This window comes from Salminus brasiliensis, chromosome 5, assembly GCF_030463535.1.
Source record: "Salminus brasiliensis chromosome 5, fSalBra1.hap2, whole genome shotgun sequence".
Lineage (NCBI taxonomy): Eukaryota > Metazoa > Chordata > Actinopteri > Characiformes > Bryconidae > Salminus > Salminus brasiliensis.
This window is the reverse complement of record NC_132882.1, coordinates 15,596,439-15,616,909: the sequence shown is the minus strand read 5'-3', so window position 1 is coordinate 15,616,909 and position 20,471 is coordinate 15,596,439. Positions and strand designations below refer to the sequence as shown.

Sequence of the window (20,471 nt, the reverse complement as noted above, 5' to 3'; positions counted from 1 at the left end):
TTCATACATGTTTTCCTGTAGCTGCAAATAAGAATTACACAATGTTGAGGAGGATTTTTAGACTCTTCCCTGCACATGGGCTTTAATTTGGCATCCCAGAAAAAACTGACTTTGCATGCACAGCCCTCTTCAGATCATGGCACAGCATTTTGGTATGGTTAGGGACAAGACTTCCCGTTGGTGTACTAATTTGCTTTGGGTCATTGTCTTGGAGCATCACACAGCATCTCTTTAGCTTGAGGTTTTGGACTGCTGCCCTTACATTCTCTGGTAAAATGAGAATGTTGATACTTGCTTTGAATGCATTGTTCCCTCAGTGACTGTAAGGCATCCAGGCCCAAAGACAGCAAAAAAGACTCAAACCATGATTCTCCCTCCACAGTGCTTTACAGCTAGAAGGAGGTTGTAGTGTTGGTGTGCAGTGTTCTTTGTCCTCCAAACACAGCATTGTTCGTTTGTGCTAAAAAGTGCATTTGCCTATAGAGCATTTTCCCAGAAGCACTGTGGAATATATCCAAGTGCACTTGGGTAAAGTTATGATGTACCACATAGTTTGTTTTTTTTTTTTTTGTTTTTTTTTTAAAACTACAATGGCTTTGTGTCCTCCAATGAACACCATTCTTGTTTAGAGTATTTCTAATAGTGGACACATGAAGTTTTTTTTTTTTTTCCTCCTGTATGTATTCTGTAGGTTTTGCTGTTAGCCTTGGGTTCTTTAAGTTATCTTAACAGAATGCAGACTATGTGTAAAATAAGACATCTAGGTCATTCCAAAAGGTTCACTCACATTGGTTTGTTTTCTTTTAATACATCAATACTGTATACATTAAAAACATATAAAAATAACAGTAATAATAATAAGAATTTTCTTTTCTCCATGTAACTTGGTGCCCCTAAATACATTCATTTACAGTTAATTTAATGTTTCTTGCTATAAGCAGTATATGCAATGTATAAATTAAGGAATTGGGGCTGTTTTTTAGTTGTCATGCCAGTTACTTCCACTCCTGTTGCAGTCTAACACAGTTGTCCTTTTTTCTCTCTTTCATACACATACATCAAAATATGCACACCTCTACAGCAGCAACCATGCTTGGGGAATGTGGCATGAAGGAGCGAGATAAGCTGGCACTGAAGAAGAACTCTGTGGCACTTTGTAGAGAAATGGTGGTGGATGAACTGCTTATCCAGTTTTTGCAGGGCAGAGGATGTTCTCACAGAGGGCATGGCTGAAGGCATTCTGGTAATGTAACTATCAGTGTTGAGTCTGTCGCATTGTGTTAGGGACTGTTGGGTAGGAACGTTAGTTACTTCTCACTCACAAACAGTGTCACTTGTTGATATTGAACTGGATTGTTGTACGGTTGGCTTTTTTCAGGGCAGTCCATAATTTGCCAGGATAGTATATCTCTTGACCGGACTGTAGTAATAGTGTTTGACCTTGTCATGTCTTGAATCCTGCAGGCAGAGCCAACGTCCCATAAACGAAGCTGGCGTTTGCTGTCACTGCTGCCTAAGCGAGGCCCCCGGGCCTTCCACAGCTTCTGCACGGCTCTTAAAGAGACAGAGCAGCAGCACCTCTACAGCGTGCTCGTTAGGTTCAGAGACCGAGAGGTGAGGAAATGGCACCCACTGTAACAAACTTCACGCCGGTTTACAGACTTGGCAATGAGGCAAGAGTTGGTGTAACAAGAGTGTTGCACATATGTGGTTGCAGAGCACACCCACAGAGAGTGAGGGAGAAATCTCATTTGCACAGGACAACACACCTGCTAAGAACAGGAGAGACCAGAAGGTGAGGGTTATAGACACCCTATAAACCTGTAAACCCAACACAAATCTAATGACCGAGCAGGAGGAAGCCTTCTAATAATTATTTTCTAAATGCTCATCCTTATTAAAGTCATTATATTTACATTTTAGTATCTTTTATATGCATCTGTACTTTCTTTTATCTATTAATAATTTCTGCTGAAAAAAAACATTGTTACTTTATATGCAAAATGTTCAGATAGAGAGGGACAGGGAAAGCGAGGGAGATGGTAATGGAGCCGTATCCCTGGTCAATATCGCAGTCAGTGATGCACCTAGTATAAGAAACCAGGACAGAAACAAGGAAGGCCTTTCCGCGAACAGGAGTGGTATACAGGTACAATTTATATCTGTAAATGTTTTATGAATTATTAAATGTGCTGTATGTCCTTTCTGAGAGTAATACAGTGATGGAATGCACTCTGTATGTACTTAGGATGAGAAGTATGGATAAGTTCTGTAGATGTGAAGCTAAATTCCCAGTCACAAAATATTTATTTGGTTTCATGTGAGACTGACTCAGTCATTTGTTGTTTGGAGGGACAGAGACAGTTAAGGAACCATGTTAAAGAACTGGGAAGTAATAGGGGAGCAGAAGTAGCTACTAAATACGGCCTCTTAGTGCAATAACAATTTCAGTGGGCTCATGACTGTTGTCCCCTAATTGGAGCCGAGGTCCCCGGGCATTCAACAGCTTATACATGTCTTTTAAAGAGACAGAACAGCAGCCTTCTCTTTCGGTTCAGAGACCAAGAGGTGAGGAAAAGGCTCCCGCTGTAACAAACTTCACATCAGTTCACACCAGTTAGTCAGCAATGCCAAAGACAAGAGTTGGAATCACAAGAGTGTTGCACATATGTGGTTGCAGAGCACACCCACAGAGACAGCATAACACACCTGCTAAGAACAGGAGAGATCAGGAGGTGAGGGTTATAGACACCCTATAAACCAACCCAAATCTGTAAAATTTAAGGAGGAACAGAGTTGAGGAACAGTTAAGGAACCTGCTTAAGGAAATGGGAAGTGAAAGGTGTGTGATAAACGAAAGTAGCTGCTAAATGGAGTCTTTTCATCAAATAGCAATAGAACTGTGGTGGGAGAAACAGTCAGGTTGTGATCCTTGTCAGAAACACCAAAATTAAAACTCCTACAACTGTGAAACACTGCAGTAGAATAAGTTCACCATTGTTTCAGTACTCCCCATTTAAAGAGCCAGTGTAGACAGCTCACCCGTTTAGCATGACGACAACACACAGCCACCCCCTGTGAAGGCCAAATTTTTGGAAAATCTTTTTGTCTGTACTCATGCGCTTAGTGCTGTCCTCATCAGCCAGCACTGACAGAGCAGCAAAGCAACAATGGAGGAGAGGAATTTTAAACACAATGTGTGCATGAGTGCCGTGCAGTTTCATTAACATTATAGACAGATTTAGGCCGCTTATATTTACGATTGTGAAAATTTGAATTGAATAATGAGGCTTGTAATGTAAACGTATCCATAGATTTAGGTCAGATAATTCGGGTCAGGTAACACCTTACACTCCACTCCTAACAGTACAACCTAAATATTTCAGTGCTTTGTTTGTGCAGTCATTCAGGTGGTCATGGAAGCTGTTGAAATTTATTTTTATTTATTTTTTGCTGCCTGTTTTATGTCCTTGAGAAATGATTATAACACAGATAATGTTTGTTCCTCTCTAGTTTCTTGGCTAATTAGTAACCATGACTTTTGAGTGCTGATCTAGGATCTGTAAAGTCAGTTAACTACACAAAGGAGCTGATTTGGTCTTGCGACCATACTCTGAAATACTTGATACTTATGTACACGTAAACACATGAAGTCCTCGAAGATTAGAGTTGTTGTAGAGTTGGCATGCGAAGAGAGTGGGACAAAAGAACACTTATACAAGTGTAGTACACTTGTGGTACCACGCCCAAGCTACAGGCAGGTCTTCGTAGTGATCTTGAATGAGTCACTAAAAGAGGTTTCCTTTTTTTTTTTTTCTTTTTTTTTTTTTCAGACATGTAGAGACAGAGAATAATTTACGTAATGTTTGTTATGTGTGTAATCAGTTGAACATTAGACCTGCATTCTATTGGAGTTACTTCATTTTGCTTGTCCCTTTTTTGTTTTTGCAGAGATTTCCAGATCCCACACTTCCACTCCCAACCCAGGAGTGTGCAGTACCTACCAAAAGAGCTCGCACTCATGGTGAGTGTGTGTTTGTATGAGAGATGTGGGGGTCTGCATTCTAGTCTTTAAAGAGGCTGTCAATTATATTATTATTTTTTATACAATGGTTATGACAACATGAACACTACAGTAAGCTATTACACCTGTCCTGTTTAGCTGTGGTTCATTGATTTTAATTATGTAACACTTGCCCACACTTGCTTTCCTTTCTGTAAGCAGATGAATGATTTATTAGTAGATAGAATGCCCTCTTAATAGTGACCAAAGTAACTGTCATACTTTCTCTATCTCCATGGGTTTTCAGAGTCACAAAGTCACATGGAGATGTGTTTGGATGCAGACAGTCCTGTGACAACTGCTGTACTGCCCTGCACATCTGAATTTTACCTGTCCCACAGTGCACAGGTACACCCCCCTTCCCCCACCCCCACACACACACCCCTGAGCCCATATTTAAGAAGTATCTTGTAATAGGAGTGCTGACCACACACTCAAACTTGATTTTTTGTGTACACACATTCATGGATTCTACATTCCCCACATTGCAGTAACTGTAAAATATCAACAATTAGGGGTGAACAATAACAACGTTTAATTGTATTGTGATACATTTAGTTGTGATACACTTTTCTATAATGTATATTAAATATGTTTTACCACATCACCAATCCCTACAAACAATGTACTCATCAATTATCAGCCAATATTCAGTCTTCTGCCATCTCAAACACTCCTTCTGTCCCCTCAGGCCTATCAGATGAGCTCTAGTCCGCGGGGTCTTGCATTAGTCGTGAGTAACGTGCGATTTGAGCCGGAATTGTCAGAACTGGACACAAGGAGAGGTGGAGAGGTAGATGAAGAGGTGCTGAGGAGACTGTTTACCGAGCTGGACTTCACAGTCAGCCTACAAAAAGACCTCACTGTCCAGGTGCCTCTCCTAGTCCTCAAGAGTTTTTGGAATAAAAAAAAAAATTACATTACATTTTATTTTTGACCACACATTTACTTGTTCTTGTAGGTAGTGTTGTAATTGTTCATTATTACTGATTACATTATTATAGTGGGAACTGTATTTGTTGGTGAATGTGAGGAATGAGAGAATCACTTTGTTGCATTAGTGTTGTATTAATCTCTCTCACAGGCCATGCGGGACTGTATAGAGCAGTTTGCACGGCAGCCAGAGCATGCAGTGTGCGACTGTAGTGCTGTTTGTTTGCTGTCTCATGGAGTGGAGGGCTCCATCTACGGAACTGATGGCCAGCTTCTGGAGGTTACCCCTCTTTCTGCCTTCACGTCCTCATTTATTACTGTGTGCATATTTCAAAATTTGTTAAATGTTGCTTCACACTCACAAGTTAAAGTGGGTTAAACAAAGTGGGTGCCTACAGAAATACAGAACATTTATTATACACACTGTACCCTCTTAAATTTAAATTCTGCAAAATATAGCAGTACGCTATAAGCAGTACCTTGTACGCTATCATCCACACCATAAATACGAAGTACACTGTTATACATCGTATCATACTGACTCTCACACATACATCTTAGCCCTCATATCAGATTACATGCTCGTTTTAACGGAAGAAGTGGATAAGAAGATGGATTAATGGATATTCAATTTTACCAATATGAAAATACCATGTCCTGTGTTTCTTTATATAGAATGTGTGTTTATTCACTGTAGTTTATTTTAATTGCCACACACTAAAACGTCTGTCTCTCTCCCTTTCTCACAGCTGGACTGGGTGTTTGAAAGGTTTGATAACGCCCGCTGCCCCCTGCTTCAAAACAAGCCAAAAATGTTCTTCATTCAGGCCTGTAGAGGAGGTTGGTGCACATACTGTGGACAGTGTCCATCTGTAACTTTTTGCATTCTGACAAAACAAGCTATTTTAACATTAAGCGTTTAATTAAAATGCTTTTTCTTAGACAGAGGATGAAACCTTCTTACCCTCATTGCTTCTTCTTTTAGAGGAGATGGACAGTGGTGTGGACCAATTAGACGGTGATGATCGGAAGGAGTCCATAGGTTGTGAGCAAAGGGATGCAGGGAGAGAGGAGAAGAGTGAAAGGCAGAGCGAAGCAGGGGACGACCGAGAGCGTGAGAGGCTGCGAGTGAAACTGCCCCAGAGATCTGACATGATCTGCGGCTTTGCTACTCTCAAAGGTTTCAGTGTGTATCCACTTGTGTCTTTGTGGAAGTTTATAGGATACATTTGTGTATATATAGAAACATCTGCAGTTTTGTAAATTAATAAGTCTCATAATTATCCTGTCCAATGAGTGCTGGTGTTTTAAACAGGAACTTTATCTGCATGCATTTTTGTCTTTGTGTAATATGTGTGGTGTATGTATTTGAACTCAGGCACTGCTGCAATGAGGAACACAAAGAAAGGCTCCTGGTTTATTCAGGAACTCAACACAGGCCTGAGACAGAGAGCCAGAGACACACACTTATCAGATATACTGGTCCAGGTAATAAACACAGGCAGAGCTTTTAGACACAATGGACACTTATTTTTTTATGTAACAGTGCTAATATTTTTCTTCACTAGGTGAATGGACGAATCAAAGAGCGAGAAGGTTATGCTCCAGGTTCTGCTCACCATCGCTGTAAAGAGATGTCTGAATTCACCAGCTCCCTCTGCAAAGACTTCTACCTCTTTCCCAAGTACTGCCCAAACAGCTAAGCACACACCTGCAGTGACATAAAAGAACTGTCATACACAAACATTCCAAATCCATGAGCTTTGAGAAATGATTTTTGCATCGACACAATTCAGTTTTGCTGTGTTCTTCTAACAGTTGGGCCAATTATAGGAATATATATGGTTTCCGTTTCCACTTCATAACACATTAATTACACAAGAACCAAGCATGGTGTGTTTTTACACACATTTATATAAATTTATGAATCCAGAAACCTGCTCGTTTAAGTATGTGAGTAAATATTGTCGCTGTCACGCAAAAACGTGTATCTCAGTTTTTAGCTTTTTGACACAGTTTGAATCTGGCAGCTGTCTTTAACATTGTGTGATTTCATTATAAATTACATAATGAATGGGCCTATAGAAGTGAAATCTTTTGACACTGATGTCCATTTAAAAGTTTTTCCTTCCTTCTATACAGTTGCATATACAAGATCTTTGTGTGGCAGTGTATGCAATATATATATAAAAAATATATAATGAAATATATGATCATTATTATAAAACAATAATGTAATGAATATAATGAAAACATGTATCTCCATAATGGTGATTTTACAGTAGAAGGCAAAAATGTTCTGAACTTTGAACGGAAGTCAATGTAAAATAAGAGTTTATTCCAAGACATTTAGAGCATTTCTATTGGTCCATTCATCCAGAATTATTTGCATGGTGTACAGAGCAGCTGCAGGGTTTAGACCAAAGTGAAAACTAAAAACGGACAGAAATGAAGATACATGTTCTTCATTGGACAGCAGCGATAAATACTCTTTAACTCAAGTCAGTATGCAGGTGGTTAAAATAACAGGTATTTTTAAAGGTGTCTTGGTGTCTTTTGTTACCTGGGCTTGTCTTTTTCAAAAGTCACAGTTTTATGAATTCCAATGCTTTTTTTCCACAGAGATCTATTTTTGTCACTTTTGTAGGAACTCATGTTATGAATTTGTGTACAGTTTTTTTTTTTAATCTTACTTTATATCAGTTTATTTTTAATTCTTTTTGCTCAGCATGAAATGCCTTTCTGCGATATTTAATGTTTTGTCTCATTTCATACTTCACTGTTCAAAATGCTGAGCTGTGCAGTGTCTGCAATATTGACTGTACAAATGCCTGCCTTAGTATTGGAACAAAAATGTATATTGAAGATTCTTAAACCTTAGAATTAGTTAAGGTGTAAAAACTTCAAAAGAGGACCATTTTAAAGATGAAAAGTTGTCACTTAATCTTTTTTTTTTTAAGTCTTCTTACATCTGCCGTAGTTCTCCTCTAGGAGGCAGTAGTGGCCTACAAGTAGAACTCAAAACCTTTCTTACTCACTGCATTAATTTACTGTAGTTAAAGTTGAAAATATTTTTAAAACACATGCTGTATTGATGCCTTCCTGTCCTGTCACTGATTAATAACATCCTGTCTAAAAAGTCTGAATAGGTTTTATGGTCAGTACAGCAATGGCTTTAAACTGTAGGTCTCCCTGGCCCAGTTTAATACAGGCAAACAATGAACGATAAAACTGAAAAACTTTCCAAAGTCCCACATAAGGGCTTTAATTTATGTCTTAATTTGCACATTGTTTGTTTGGTATAATTGAATTGATAAATGAATTTAACCAAATCAGAACATGCAGTATGCTTATCTGTCTTCCCCTGAGGCATGTATAGTATTCCAGGGGTCACAACCTATGACACCTCACAGCCCTCTGACACTCCAACACCCTCAACATTTAATTTCACGTTTATCACCCTTAACATGTCATTTTGCATTGTCACAAAGTCACTGTATATTTTTGATGCTAAAGCTTATAATAACATTATAGTAATTAATATTATCACACAGTTTTAACATGGCAGCATAACATGGGGCATATAATTTAATTATTTTTTTTTGACAATGATTGAAAATGTAGTTGACTGACAGTAAGTATTTTGTAGACACATGTATAAGTGTTGTATTGTTGTATACAGATTATTGTGCCAACCTGGACGAAAATATGCAAATATGTATTGATCTGTGTAGGCGGGTGATGGGTAACAAGTAAAATATATTTACTATTCATACCTTGAGTAAATCATATCAGTAAATTTTGAAAACCCAATACTGTTATTTTTGGTATGTATATGTAATTATAAATTTAAACCCATAACATCAGATCTAAAAGACGATCTGTTGTAACATACTTTGAGAGTCCAGTTGCCGAGCAGTACGGATCTGCTGCTTCTATAACTGCACTTACCACATACTTTACTTATTAGTTTAGTATATAGTTATGTGCCAAATGCTAAATGTTTATATACACGACAGTAATTGTTGAATTATTACAGAAGATTTTAACTACTAAAAGGACCCAACCACACGGAGTTCTTGTGCTGAATAATAAAATATATATATGAACTGTGTAGGAGTTAATTCTCTAAGTGAATCTACTCGGTTTGATATTTGGTGCTGGGTTTTTTGTTGGTTTATTTTTTTGTTTGTTTTTAAAAAACACATTTATTCCTCAATGCCCTAAACACACATCTGATCTCCTGATCTTACCAGTTGTGTTGTGTTTTGTATTCTGTTCTAAAACTTTTTATTAGACGATCCAGTCTGTTCACAGCCAACTACGCGGAGGGGCTGAAACTCCCCTCTGGGTTCTGGCGTTGTGTGGTCTGACAAATTTGGAGAAAGTTGATAAGTGCAGAGGAATGTTTAACATGTTGTATATGCAGCTTGGTTATCCCAGCCCACTTGGGATAAATGAATGAACTCCTTAGTATCATTTACTGCTCATTTTAAATGATTGTCTTTATTCACTGCCATGATCTGTTCTAACAGGCTCTGAAGGGTGCTGTGGGGGAATAGTGTTCTTCAGTCATTTGTGATATTTTTGTAAAATGAAGAATAAAAAGGATCTTGTTTAAAAAGAAATGTGTAATGATGGTTTTGCTTTGTGGATGTCACATGTGTGTCTGCAAGCTCGCCTGCATGTCAGCTGGTGTGTAATTGTGTTGTCCCATTGTGGATTCTTGGACATTAATTAGCACATTTAGATTGTGTGTGAGCGAGAGAGAGCGCGAGAGGAGGTGTTGTGTTTCTGTTTGGTTGTCATGTTGCTAGTGTTTAAGGTGAAGTCTAAGTTACCTACATGGCCGGGGCAGTTGGCTATTCCAGGGCTGTGTTAATGCAGGTTGAAATATCATTTTGAACATTTTGAATCTTTTTTTTTTTTTTTTGTTACTACAGCTGTTCTAATCTGCCTGTTGAAGCGCTGTATTGTTGACGCTTAAGCAACCTCTCCCCCACGTGGTGATGCATTTTTCCGGTTCCTTCTGTGGCCTTGCTCAGGTTTCTCTGTCCTACTGTGGCTGATGGAATGACTGCTGCAATGGTGATTCACCCCGATCACATTACATTTGCCTGCCATAATGTTTTCATGAGTGTGTGGGTGACTGGATTGTGATGTGCCCGGTGTCCTGTCAGCCCCAGGCAGTTCTACCAATTTCTGTTTTCATTAGTGTTGCAGCAAAGGCATTAGCCCCACATAGGCCATAATATGTATGATATGTTGTCTCAGAAATAATTGCGACAAACAATATTATTGTCATTTTGTAAATTTTATGCCGTAATACAATGATAATAGCATAATTATGCAATTATATCCCTTTAAAGAGCAATGAACTTTTAATAAATGTAAAATCTGTTTATAAAAATGTTTAAATATCATAAATTAAATGAAACCACTCTTGTGTACCGGCTCCTTTATGTTAATGGCCTCGATAAGTAAACACAATGAGCAATATCAAGGTCAGCAAAAATTTGTGCGTCATGTCCATTATTGCACAATAAGTGAATAACTTGGTCAATTATCGTGACAGACCATTATACAGTAGCTTACAGGTACTAAATTATTTCTCCATGTAATATTTTGGGAGAGTGGATATATATGTTATATGGAAAAAGCATTGGGACACCAGTTCATTTATTGTTTCTTTCATAATCGAGGGTATTAAAAATGAGTTTTCCTGCTTTTGTCAGAGTAACTGTCTCTGCTGTTCGTTGGAGGTTTCTTACTAGATTTTTAAGGATTGCTGTGCATTTAAGATTTGATTGCATGCAGGGACAAGACTGTTAGTGCGGTCAGGACATTAGATGATCACCACCCTACCTCACCCCCAACTCCCCAACTCATTCCAAAAGTATTGGATGGAGCACCATCATTCCAGAGAACACAGTTCCACTGCTCCACAGCTCAGTGCTTGGGGGGCTTTATAGCCCTCGCCTGGTTTAGGCATGGTGCCAACAGGTTTATGTTTATCTGTTCCAGAGAGTCCTATCTATGCTATTCCATGCATTTGCACATCTGAGTCAGCAATGGGTGCATGTTAAAGCAGCATTTCCTAGAAGGGGTGTCCACAAACATTTGGACATATAGTGTATGTATGTATACAGTTTTATGCAAAAATTTGGACACCTCTGGTCAAATTTCACATTTTGTGGATTTTCTAAATGGGCAAATCCTCCACAGGAAACAGATGTCAGTAGTGTGTTTCATATTAAGATTTATTTAATGTGGGAGTGTAGAGAAGCCGATGTTGGCAGGAAGGTCATCTGTTTACCACATCATTAATCAGAGTTGTAGTTGGATTGGGTTTAATGTGCAAGCTGTATTTAAAGCGTGTGTGCTTTGGACTGAGAGCAGTGAGTCTCAGCTTCCACCTCTCTGATGAGGTGAAAGTTGCTGAGACTTTCCCCTCACTCACACACACAGACACACACCCTCATCGTGTTACAGGGGCACCCTATGGGGAGGCAGTATCCTCTCAGAAACGTGTGGCCCTGGAGGGAAAAGGGAGGAAGCAAAACAGAAATCCAGGCGGGAGGGGCGGAGGGGTGTGAGGACGGACAGGCCAGTGGGCCGGCGTGCTGCCGGGGGACGCTGGCATTAAAGGCAGGCGATTAGCCGCACACTGGAGCTAAGAAAAGACATGTGGGCCGGCATCATCACTTTAACACACGCAGACACGTACACACACTCGTATTGTCTGATTCTGTTCTCATCTCTGCTGTTCTGAGTCACCCAATCTGTGTCTTTAGCTTCTTTATTCCTTCATTTATTCCTCATCTCTACATTACACACCAGCTGTGTAACCAGCTTTTATCAATTCTTTTATATTTCTATACTGTGTGTTTTGGTGTATTTTTTGCTACTCTATATACATGTATTTGAATGATTATATTATAGGATATATTTGTATGTTTATTGTTTATTTTTTATATTCTTGATATTCAAGAATATCAAAAATTATAATTATTTCATTTGATGAATAATAAACTAAATTTATAATTGATTAATTAAAAATATTTCATTTATTAATTAATTTATCTTAGATAATAAACACTCAAATCCCCAAAACCCTGTAACCATCTTGACTCGCTATATGTACTCCACCAAAATGTACATAATCCAGTCCACTAGTAAAACCTAGTGAAAGTTAGTGAAATGCAATGGTGACTTTGGGAGAGCTACACAGATTCTGCTATGGGAATATGTTTCCTGTGTTGATGTCTGCAAAAGGGGATCTCATAGTCAGCATGCGACAAACCGAAAACTGAGGGGTGCAAAAGAGGACCCGTGCTGGGCTAAAAGCTAATACTAGCCAAATGAAACCATCAGAAGGGAAAGTACTGGCTTTTCCCAGCACTATCCGGGAAGACTTAATAATAATATTAATTGTCCTAATTATCTTAATAATCTTAATCTTAATTACTTAATAATGAACGTGTTGTACAGTGTTAAAACTAAGCTAAACTAGCTATATGTCCTACTGTTTATAATGAACCCATTCAACTACTTTAAGTAGCACTCACTGCTGACACAGATGTGCAAATGCACTCACACAGCCTTTCTAGTCCCTGTAGAGAAGTACTGCCAATAGAATAGGACTCTCCAGAGCAGATAAACAACCTATTGGCATCATGTCTAATGCCAGATGTGGGGCTAGAGGGGTATAAAGCCCCAGCATTAAGCTGTGGTGCAGTGGAACTCTGTGTGTTCTCTGGATGTGTTCTCTGATGGTGCCCCATCCAGTACTTTTGGGATGTGTTGGGATGTGTTTGGGATGAGGTGAGGTGGTGGCCATCCTCATTAACGCTCTTGTCACTGAATGCAATCAAATCCCAACTGCAGTGCTGTTTCTACTAAAAAGCCTTTCCTGGACAGTAGAAACAGTTGTTCCAACAATAGCAGGATAACTCTTTAAAACCCTTGATTTTGGAAGAATGTACTATTGATTTTCACAGGTGTTCATACCTGTGAAAAAACAGAGCTTATAGTTCTTTTCCACAGGCCCTCATCATCAAGAAGAATCATTCTCAGGCAATATAAGAGGGTTGTAAATTGGCTTGTTACATGACGTCTAATCATATTTTGCCAAACCATACCTATTAGCCCCATACTTATTATTTATATGAAAGGGCAGATAATTCAATTACTCATTTGTGTGTCTTTGGTCTTTGCCCCCCCCCCCCCCCCCCCAAAAAAAAAAAAAAAACCCTTTAGACTTTAGTCCAGATGTCCGCAGGGCCACAGTGTCACCTGGCACTGAGTTGACTGAGATTCAGTGCATGCAAAGGTCATGACTGTGTATTGTGAATCCTGTAATGTATTTTTGTTCATGTAACTCATGTAACAAGTATATTATCATGAATTAGTAATAGTTATAGTAGTAGTAGTGTGTGTGTGTGTGTGTGTGTGTGTGTGTGTGTGTGTCACATTATTGGTGCTGAGTTTGCGCATATGTAGCACTTTGGGATCAGTATCTTTTTAGGTAGGTGGAAATTTGGAAACTGTCAAGGTGTGACAAACTACCTTGACGTGACTACTACGTCACATAACTTGAATGTAAAGTGCATAGTTCTGTGTGTGTGTGTGTGTGTGTGTGTGTGTGTGTGTGTGTGTGTGTGTTTCAGGCGCTGTAATACAGGAGCAGGAAGATGTGTATGTTTATTTTTGGCTCAGTGCGAGCCTGTCGATGGCTGCCGATGCGTCGCAAAGGAAAGCTCTGAGATATCAACAGACCCTGGTCAGTCTCTCTATCTTTCTCTCTCTCTCTTTTTCTGTCTCACTGTCACTCTCTCTTTTACCCCTCTGTGTCTCACTGTCTCTCTCACTCTCCCTTTTTTGTGTTGTGTTGTGCTATGCTCAGGTACTGAGTGTGGAGCCCTTGCTGAGATGTGCAGGGTAAACTCTGACAGTATGAAGAGTCTTATCTGCCAAATATAACTCCTTTAAAATAATGGCGCTCATCTCCAATAGCTCCCACTTTAATCGATTTTCCATTCTATTCTTAGTGGTGTCATGTTGAGAGCTTGCTGAAAGCACAAATAGTAGCTGGGGGACGGGTAGGACCTGTGACTATGCCCTGTTGGGCATGATTGGAACAGCTCTCTGGATGTTATGAGGTGTTTCTCGTGGTGCCTGTTTCATCCAGCTTGCATGCTATCACACTGAGCAGAAGGGAGTGTGTGTTAACTTGCATTCTGCTTTCCACTTTTTACTTACTTTACATAATTAATTGCAGTTGGGGTGACACTTTTTTCCTTTGTCTCCCTCTTGCTCTACCAAATCTCGCGCTTTGAGGAGAGCTGGTAGGTCCTGCTGAAACAAAAATACATTTATTTAAATTAAGTCTAAGACGTCTATAGCATTTATGCTGATTTTAAACATATTGTTGCTGTCATTCAGCCCTATAAGAGGATTTGTTCACTTGACCAGGGAAACTTGACCAGGGGTGTCCAAATATTTGCATACAAGTATATCGTTGCTGTCAAACAAAAATCTTGTATACCCAGTTGTTCCATTTTTCACTTTTTGACATAATGTGAATCTGTCAGTTGTTCTTTACATTGTCATATTTTCATGATAAATGGACCAATAGAAATGCTCCAAAATGACACAAGGTTTTTGTCTGACAGTGATATGATGCCTCCACTGTTTGACTCCACTGATTCATTTTTGAATGATTTTTAGCAACATTATTTTTCGTCAGTTTTCTAGCTGATCGTTTTGGCTTATTCATTGGGTTCGATGTAACACCAAACCATGTGTGTTGACCGTAACATGCCGTCCACATCTGTGTGGCAACATGCTAGCAGAAACCCGAGAATGCAGGTTAAATATACATCTGCCAATTCTCTTCAGCCCAGGCTGAGGAACACATGGGCTCCAACTTATCAATTACACCATGCAGCGGTACCTCTTTCCCTTAGGGTGCTGTTCTGCTATCGGCCAGTGTGAAGTGGCCTTCATATTTGAATGAGGTTCCAGGGAGGAAATGGAGATGGAATAGATGTAAACGTGGGGGGGACTTGAAAATTGGGGGCTGAGATGTGTGTCTTGCATTGGTGAGAAAGCGAGAAGTGGCAGTGAGAAGGTGTCAATTCTTCCCTGCTCTCCGCTTCTTTCTGTCACTTGCTCCGTTTTCCCCTCTTGGTTTTTGCACAGGCTGAACACAGATTCCACTTACACACACCTCATTCAGCCTTCTGGCCTCCCTCTCTCTGTGTTTGCTTATTACTCAGTAAGAGGATCTGATATTAGTCTGTCCTTTATTTGTCTTTATACACACATAAACAAACACAGCAGTTCTGTGTGAACAGTTATTATAACTGAGTTGCAAAAAATCCATTTCAGCTTCAAAACAGATTTGCAAGTGCCAGTCTGTGTTTGTGCACCATAAAATAACTGCAGTCTGCAAAGTAACATACTGCATAAGGTAAGTATAACAAGATATAGGTCACTGTAGAGTAAATAGATATATTTAGATAGTAGGGTTGGGCAGTATTAGCTTTTTTCATACTGTCATACCGTCTCAACATATTACAGCAGTTATATGCGGTGTTACCATGTGGGGGTGGGAATAGCGATAATTGGTGGTTCTACATGTGCATGGCTTCCTTACAATCTTATCCTGCATTATTAAAATGAAAAACTATTAAATACAAAGTTCAGTTTGCTCACAGGGTGACGATCTAAGTGAACGCTGTGTGCAATTTTAAACCAGTCATTAAATGTTAATCCGTCAATAAATGTTAAGCCGTCAGTCTGACAACAATTATGAACGGTAAACTGATCTGAATCATTTAGCAGCATAGCAATCTGCTCACCACAGAACAAACTCAAGTCTGGCTGATTGAAGGCACACTTATTAATGCTTAGACAGTGACCGATCGAGCGTCTGGTGTTGGAAGGACAAAAAGTTGTATTTAAAGTTGTTTTGGAGTCCCTAGGCCACCTTTGCTTAGTTAGCTCGGTTACAGATACACAGCGTATCAGACAGCTCAGTGCAGCTGCTATTGGCTACTGCTGAGCTACCCACACAAGTGTTGTTGATGAACTTGTGTCTGAGATAGCGAAGTCAGTGTTTGGACTGACTATCTAGGCTTAGATAAGTTAGCCAGCAGGCTAAACACTACAGCACTAGCTCTAGCTAACTCAGACACAAATCACGTATGTTTAAAGGATAAAGCCTTATACCTGAGAGGAGTGTTTTTCAGCTGTATTCAGGCACATCTAGGAGACTTGTTCAACCACGCTTGCTTGCTCTGGCTTTTCGAGCACATTGCAAAACTCTCAACTATGGTGGGCTTGTTTTTCCCCACCTGTTATCAGGGAATGACATCACCAATCAGTGAGCTCTCATAGCGCAACAACCCTTGGGATTCTTTTAAATACAGTCAAGCCAGAAAGTCTACTCACACCACTCACACACTACTCACATCTCCATTTTTTATTGACAGACTTATTACTACCATATATTGAGTTTATTTTTTGACACAAACAAATGTAGGGGTTACATATCTGTACACACCTTATTACAGCCTAATACTTGGTTGATGTACCTTTGACAGCAATAACAACTTCAAAGCTTCTTGGGGAAAAAAGCTAAGAGCACTTGTTTCTGGACATTCTTGCCCATTCCTATTGTCATATACATGCAAGCTCTGTCAGGTTGAATGGGGAGCATTGGTACAGAGCCATTTTCAGCTCCTTTCACAGATGTTCAATTCTACGTTCTCTGAAGCCACTCCTTTATTCTCTTGGTTGTGTGCTTCAGGTCATTGTCATGTTGAAAGGTAAACCTTTGTCCCAGTCTAAGGTCCACTCTAGAGCAGGTTGTCTTCTTTTGTGTCTTCTGGCCACACTACCATGAAGGTGTGACTTGTGGAGTGTCTGGATAGCTGATCTTCTGAAAGGTTCTCCCATATCCTCAAGGATACACTGGAGCTCTGTCAGAGTGACCCTCAGGTTCTTGCTCATCATCCTGGCCAAAGTCCCTCTTCCCCGATCGTTCAGTTTGGAGGGGTGGCCAGGTCTGGGAAGATTCTTGATGGTTCCAAACTTCTTCCATTCACGAATGACAGTGGCCACTGTGCTCTTTGGGACCTATGAACCTGCAGCATTATTTATCTGTACCCTCTCCAGATCTATGCCTTGGCACAATCCTGTTTCTGTGGGGTGCAGATAATTCCTTTGACCTAATGGCTATGTTTTTGTAACTACGCTATGTTTTTGCATGTCAGACATGCACTGTCAACTATGGGGCCTTTAGGCAGATGTTAGTTCCCAATCATGTCCAATGAATTGAATTTACCACAAGTGGACTACAATTAAGTTGTAGAAACATCTCAGGCAGTTTTAGTGGAATCTGAAACTGGTGGGAAAATCCTTGCATAATCTGTGCAAACGAGCAGCAGAGACTCCTGAAGGTCTGGGTGTGACTCTAAATGTCAGAACACTTCCAAAATCATTTTAATGACTCTTCTGAACATTGAAAAAGCTAAAAGCTAAAAGAGTTCAAACAGGTGCAGAACATGGTCCAGCAGGATCGACAGGTGAGCATCTACTGGCAGGTGCAGCTGCCCAACTCCTGTCAAGGAGATACATTCTTTACTGTGTAAAATGGAATGATGACAGAATGACACATAAAAACAAGACAAACAGGTGATGACACGTCTACTACTAATGGCTAGTCTTGCCCTGAAATCTCAGTTTCTGCAAACCATCTATCCAGAGCTTTGGACTTGTCCACATCCCAGAGATTAGGTCCACACATAAGGTCAAAGTATTGTCTTTGGTATTTTGCTTTTGTGCTTTTTGTACATTGGAAATTACTGGCTTATTACTCTTCAGTCAGTTTTCAGTCAGTTCATCAGTCAGTCACTCCATCCACAGACTTCTCTAACTTCTCTTCTTCTCTTCTTTATTTAATGTAGTATGTAAATTTTCTGATTTCATCTTTTTCAAGTTCAAAATGCAGTCAACCAAAGTCAATCAGAGTTTCTTAAATGACACATGAACCGCCGTTTCATGGCACTCATAGCTCTGTGTATTAAGGGCTGCTGACAGCACATTGTCAACTACACAGGCACTCAACTAATAACTGCTGCATTATGGGTAGTGTAGTGTCCTATCAGTATATACAGTATGCTTCCTCACTGTCACATAGAAGGCAGGTAAAGTTACTAATACCTGAATGCATTCTGGTAGTGACAGAGACAGGGATAGAGAGGGAAAAAGGTGCACAGCATAGAGAAGAGGGACAGAGAGACTGGCAGCTGAAAAGAGTGGAGAGGATGATGAGAGAGCACATTACCACTTACGGGACAGTAATGAATTTTGATCAAATTCTGGTAAGAATCTTTATTTTATTTTATTTTAGTTTTTTGCCTTTATTTATGCTGTGCTTATACTGCTGATATGATATTGGTTTATATTCTTTTTCTGCAGAAAATTAATTCATAATTAATATTAACAGTTAATTGCATGGTAGCACAAACTTCTGATCTTAATGAAAATTATTAATATTGAGAAAATTTATTCATTTGAATTAATAAAGGGAAATTCAGCATTCTGCATGGTGTAGTAAAACAAATGATCAAAGTGAGTTATGATATGATCATAAGTGTCTTAAACCTCTAATAAACCCCTAATAAAGTACACTTGTTAAAAATCAGAATGAAGGGCTTTTTCACCTGTGCATGACATGACCTTATCTGTGTGTGAGATTGACAGACATTATTGGAGTTTCAAATAGCTGTGGAAGTGAGAATCAGGTACATACTCAGTACTCATATCTCAGTCATATCTCAGAAGAAAACAGGTTGAGCTAGTACAGTTATTCTGTAATTGAGAAGCACTTTCTGACTGTCATTACGCTTTTGATGTGTGTTTGTCAGAAGTAGAATTGCCATTTTACTTTGTTGTGTGTGTGTCTGTGTGTGTCTGTGTGTGTGTGTGTGTGTGTGTGTGTGTGTGTGTGTGTGTGTGTGTGTGTTTGCATTTGTGTCATTATGCTTTGTTGTGTGTTTTTGTGTTGCAGTCATGTGTGGGTTATTGTGCCTGTGCCAAATCTGTCTGTCGGTGCCTGGGTCAGATTTTATCATATTGACTCAAGCACACACACACACACACACACTGAGGAATCCATCATTATTGTTTTTAATTAACTCTCAAAGTCAGCGTGCCCTTCACTTCTTATGTCTGTTAGCCACTCTCTCTCTCTCTCTCACTCTCTTTCTCTCCTTTCTAACCCATTTCCTTTTTGCAGTGATTGATGTTTAGACTCAGCTTTAATTCAAAGGGTTTCATAAAATAATATATATATTGCATTAACTGTTTAGGGATTACAGCCATTTTTTACACAGTGCCTTCTTTTTCACAGACTCAAAAGTTCTTGGCCAAACCAACATACAATCACCAAGCAATTTAATAGGAACTCTATTCTACGAAGTAGGATCACTATGCTATTAAGTAGAACCTTCTAGAAATCAGCCTTTTCTTTGAGGAATGGATTTCTCAAGATGTTGGAAACGTTGCTTTGAGATTCTGGTCATCTTGACATGATTGCATCAACAGATTTTCAAGATGCACCTTCATGCTGCAAATCTCCTGTTTTACCACATTCTTCACAAGTTCTACTGGATCCGGTGACTGTGAAGGCCACTGATGAACACTGTGCTGTTTGTCATGTTCCTGAAACCAGCTTGAAACTACTTTTTCTTTGTGATGTGGAGTTGTGTTAAAAGGCCTAGAGTGCCAAGAAAACATTCCCCATATCATTAAACCACCTCCATCAGCCTGAACTGTAAGCCCAAGGCAGGTTGGGTGCATAGATTCAAGTTTTTGGCACCAAATTCTGATCTTTCCAATTGTGTGCCTCAGCAGAAATCGAGATTCAGTGAACCCGTGCCCTCCTCTTCTTAGCAGAGATGGAACCCAACAGTTCTGATGAGTGGCAGATTAGATAATCAGCCAGGATTTCAATACTTACAAATCCTTTGCAGCAAACTACTGCCTGAATTCTGAAAACTATGGATATCACCTTCTTCTCTTGAAATGCATTGCCAGACCTCTACCTCCGCCGCTTTCACATGCTGCTCATTTGTGGGTCTTGCTGCCATTCATTTTGTCTTCAGTAAGTGGAAAAAAACTCAAATCAGTTGAGTTGAAGGCAGATGATTTCCTCAGCAATTAAAGAACATTCCTTTTCTTTGTCTTAAGCTGTTGGGTTGGTTTCATGGTACATGTTCTTCTTTATCCGTGTGTACTGTGAACGTCACCTCATTAGTAAACACCAGTGACCCAGTTCCACTGGCAACCATACATGCCCATGCCTTTACAATGCCTCTTTTCTGGTTAATGGATGGCATGTGGTTTGCTTCAGGTCAAGAGCCCTTTTTTTCTCCATACCCGTCTCATCATTTTGATACAAGTT

The 20,471-nt window shown here is 39.6% G+C and overlaps 1 protein-coding gene across 1 annotated transcript; it reads left to right on the top strand.

The window, feature by feature from the left end:
* The first annotated feature begins 1,089 nt into the window (after positions 1 to 1,089).
* On the top strand, positions 1,090 to 9,598 carry casp2 (caspase 2, apoptosis-related cysteine peptidase). The gene is given in 12 exon segments (XM_072678772.1): positions 1,090 to 1,200; positions 1,202 to 1,243; positions 1,465 to 1,614; positions 1,718 to 1,795; positions 3,952 to 4,024; positions 4,311 to 4,411; positions 4,755 to 4,934; positions 5,148 to 5,276; positions 5,746 to 5,836; positions 5,982 to 6,176; positions 6,375 to 6,484; positions 6,565 to 9,598. Coding segments are annotated over 12 exon segments (1,395 nt in total). The 3' UTR covers positions 6,700 to 9,598.
* The last annotated feature ends 10,873 nt before the right edge of the window (positions 9,599 to 20,471 follow it).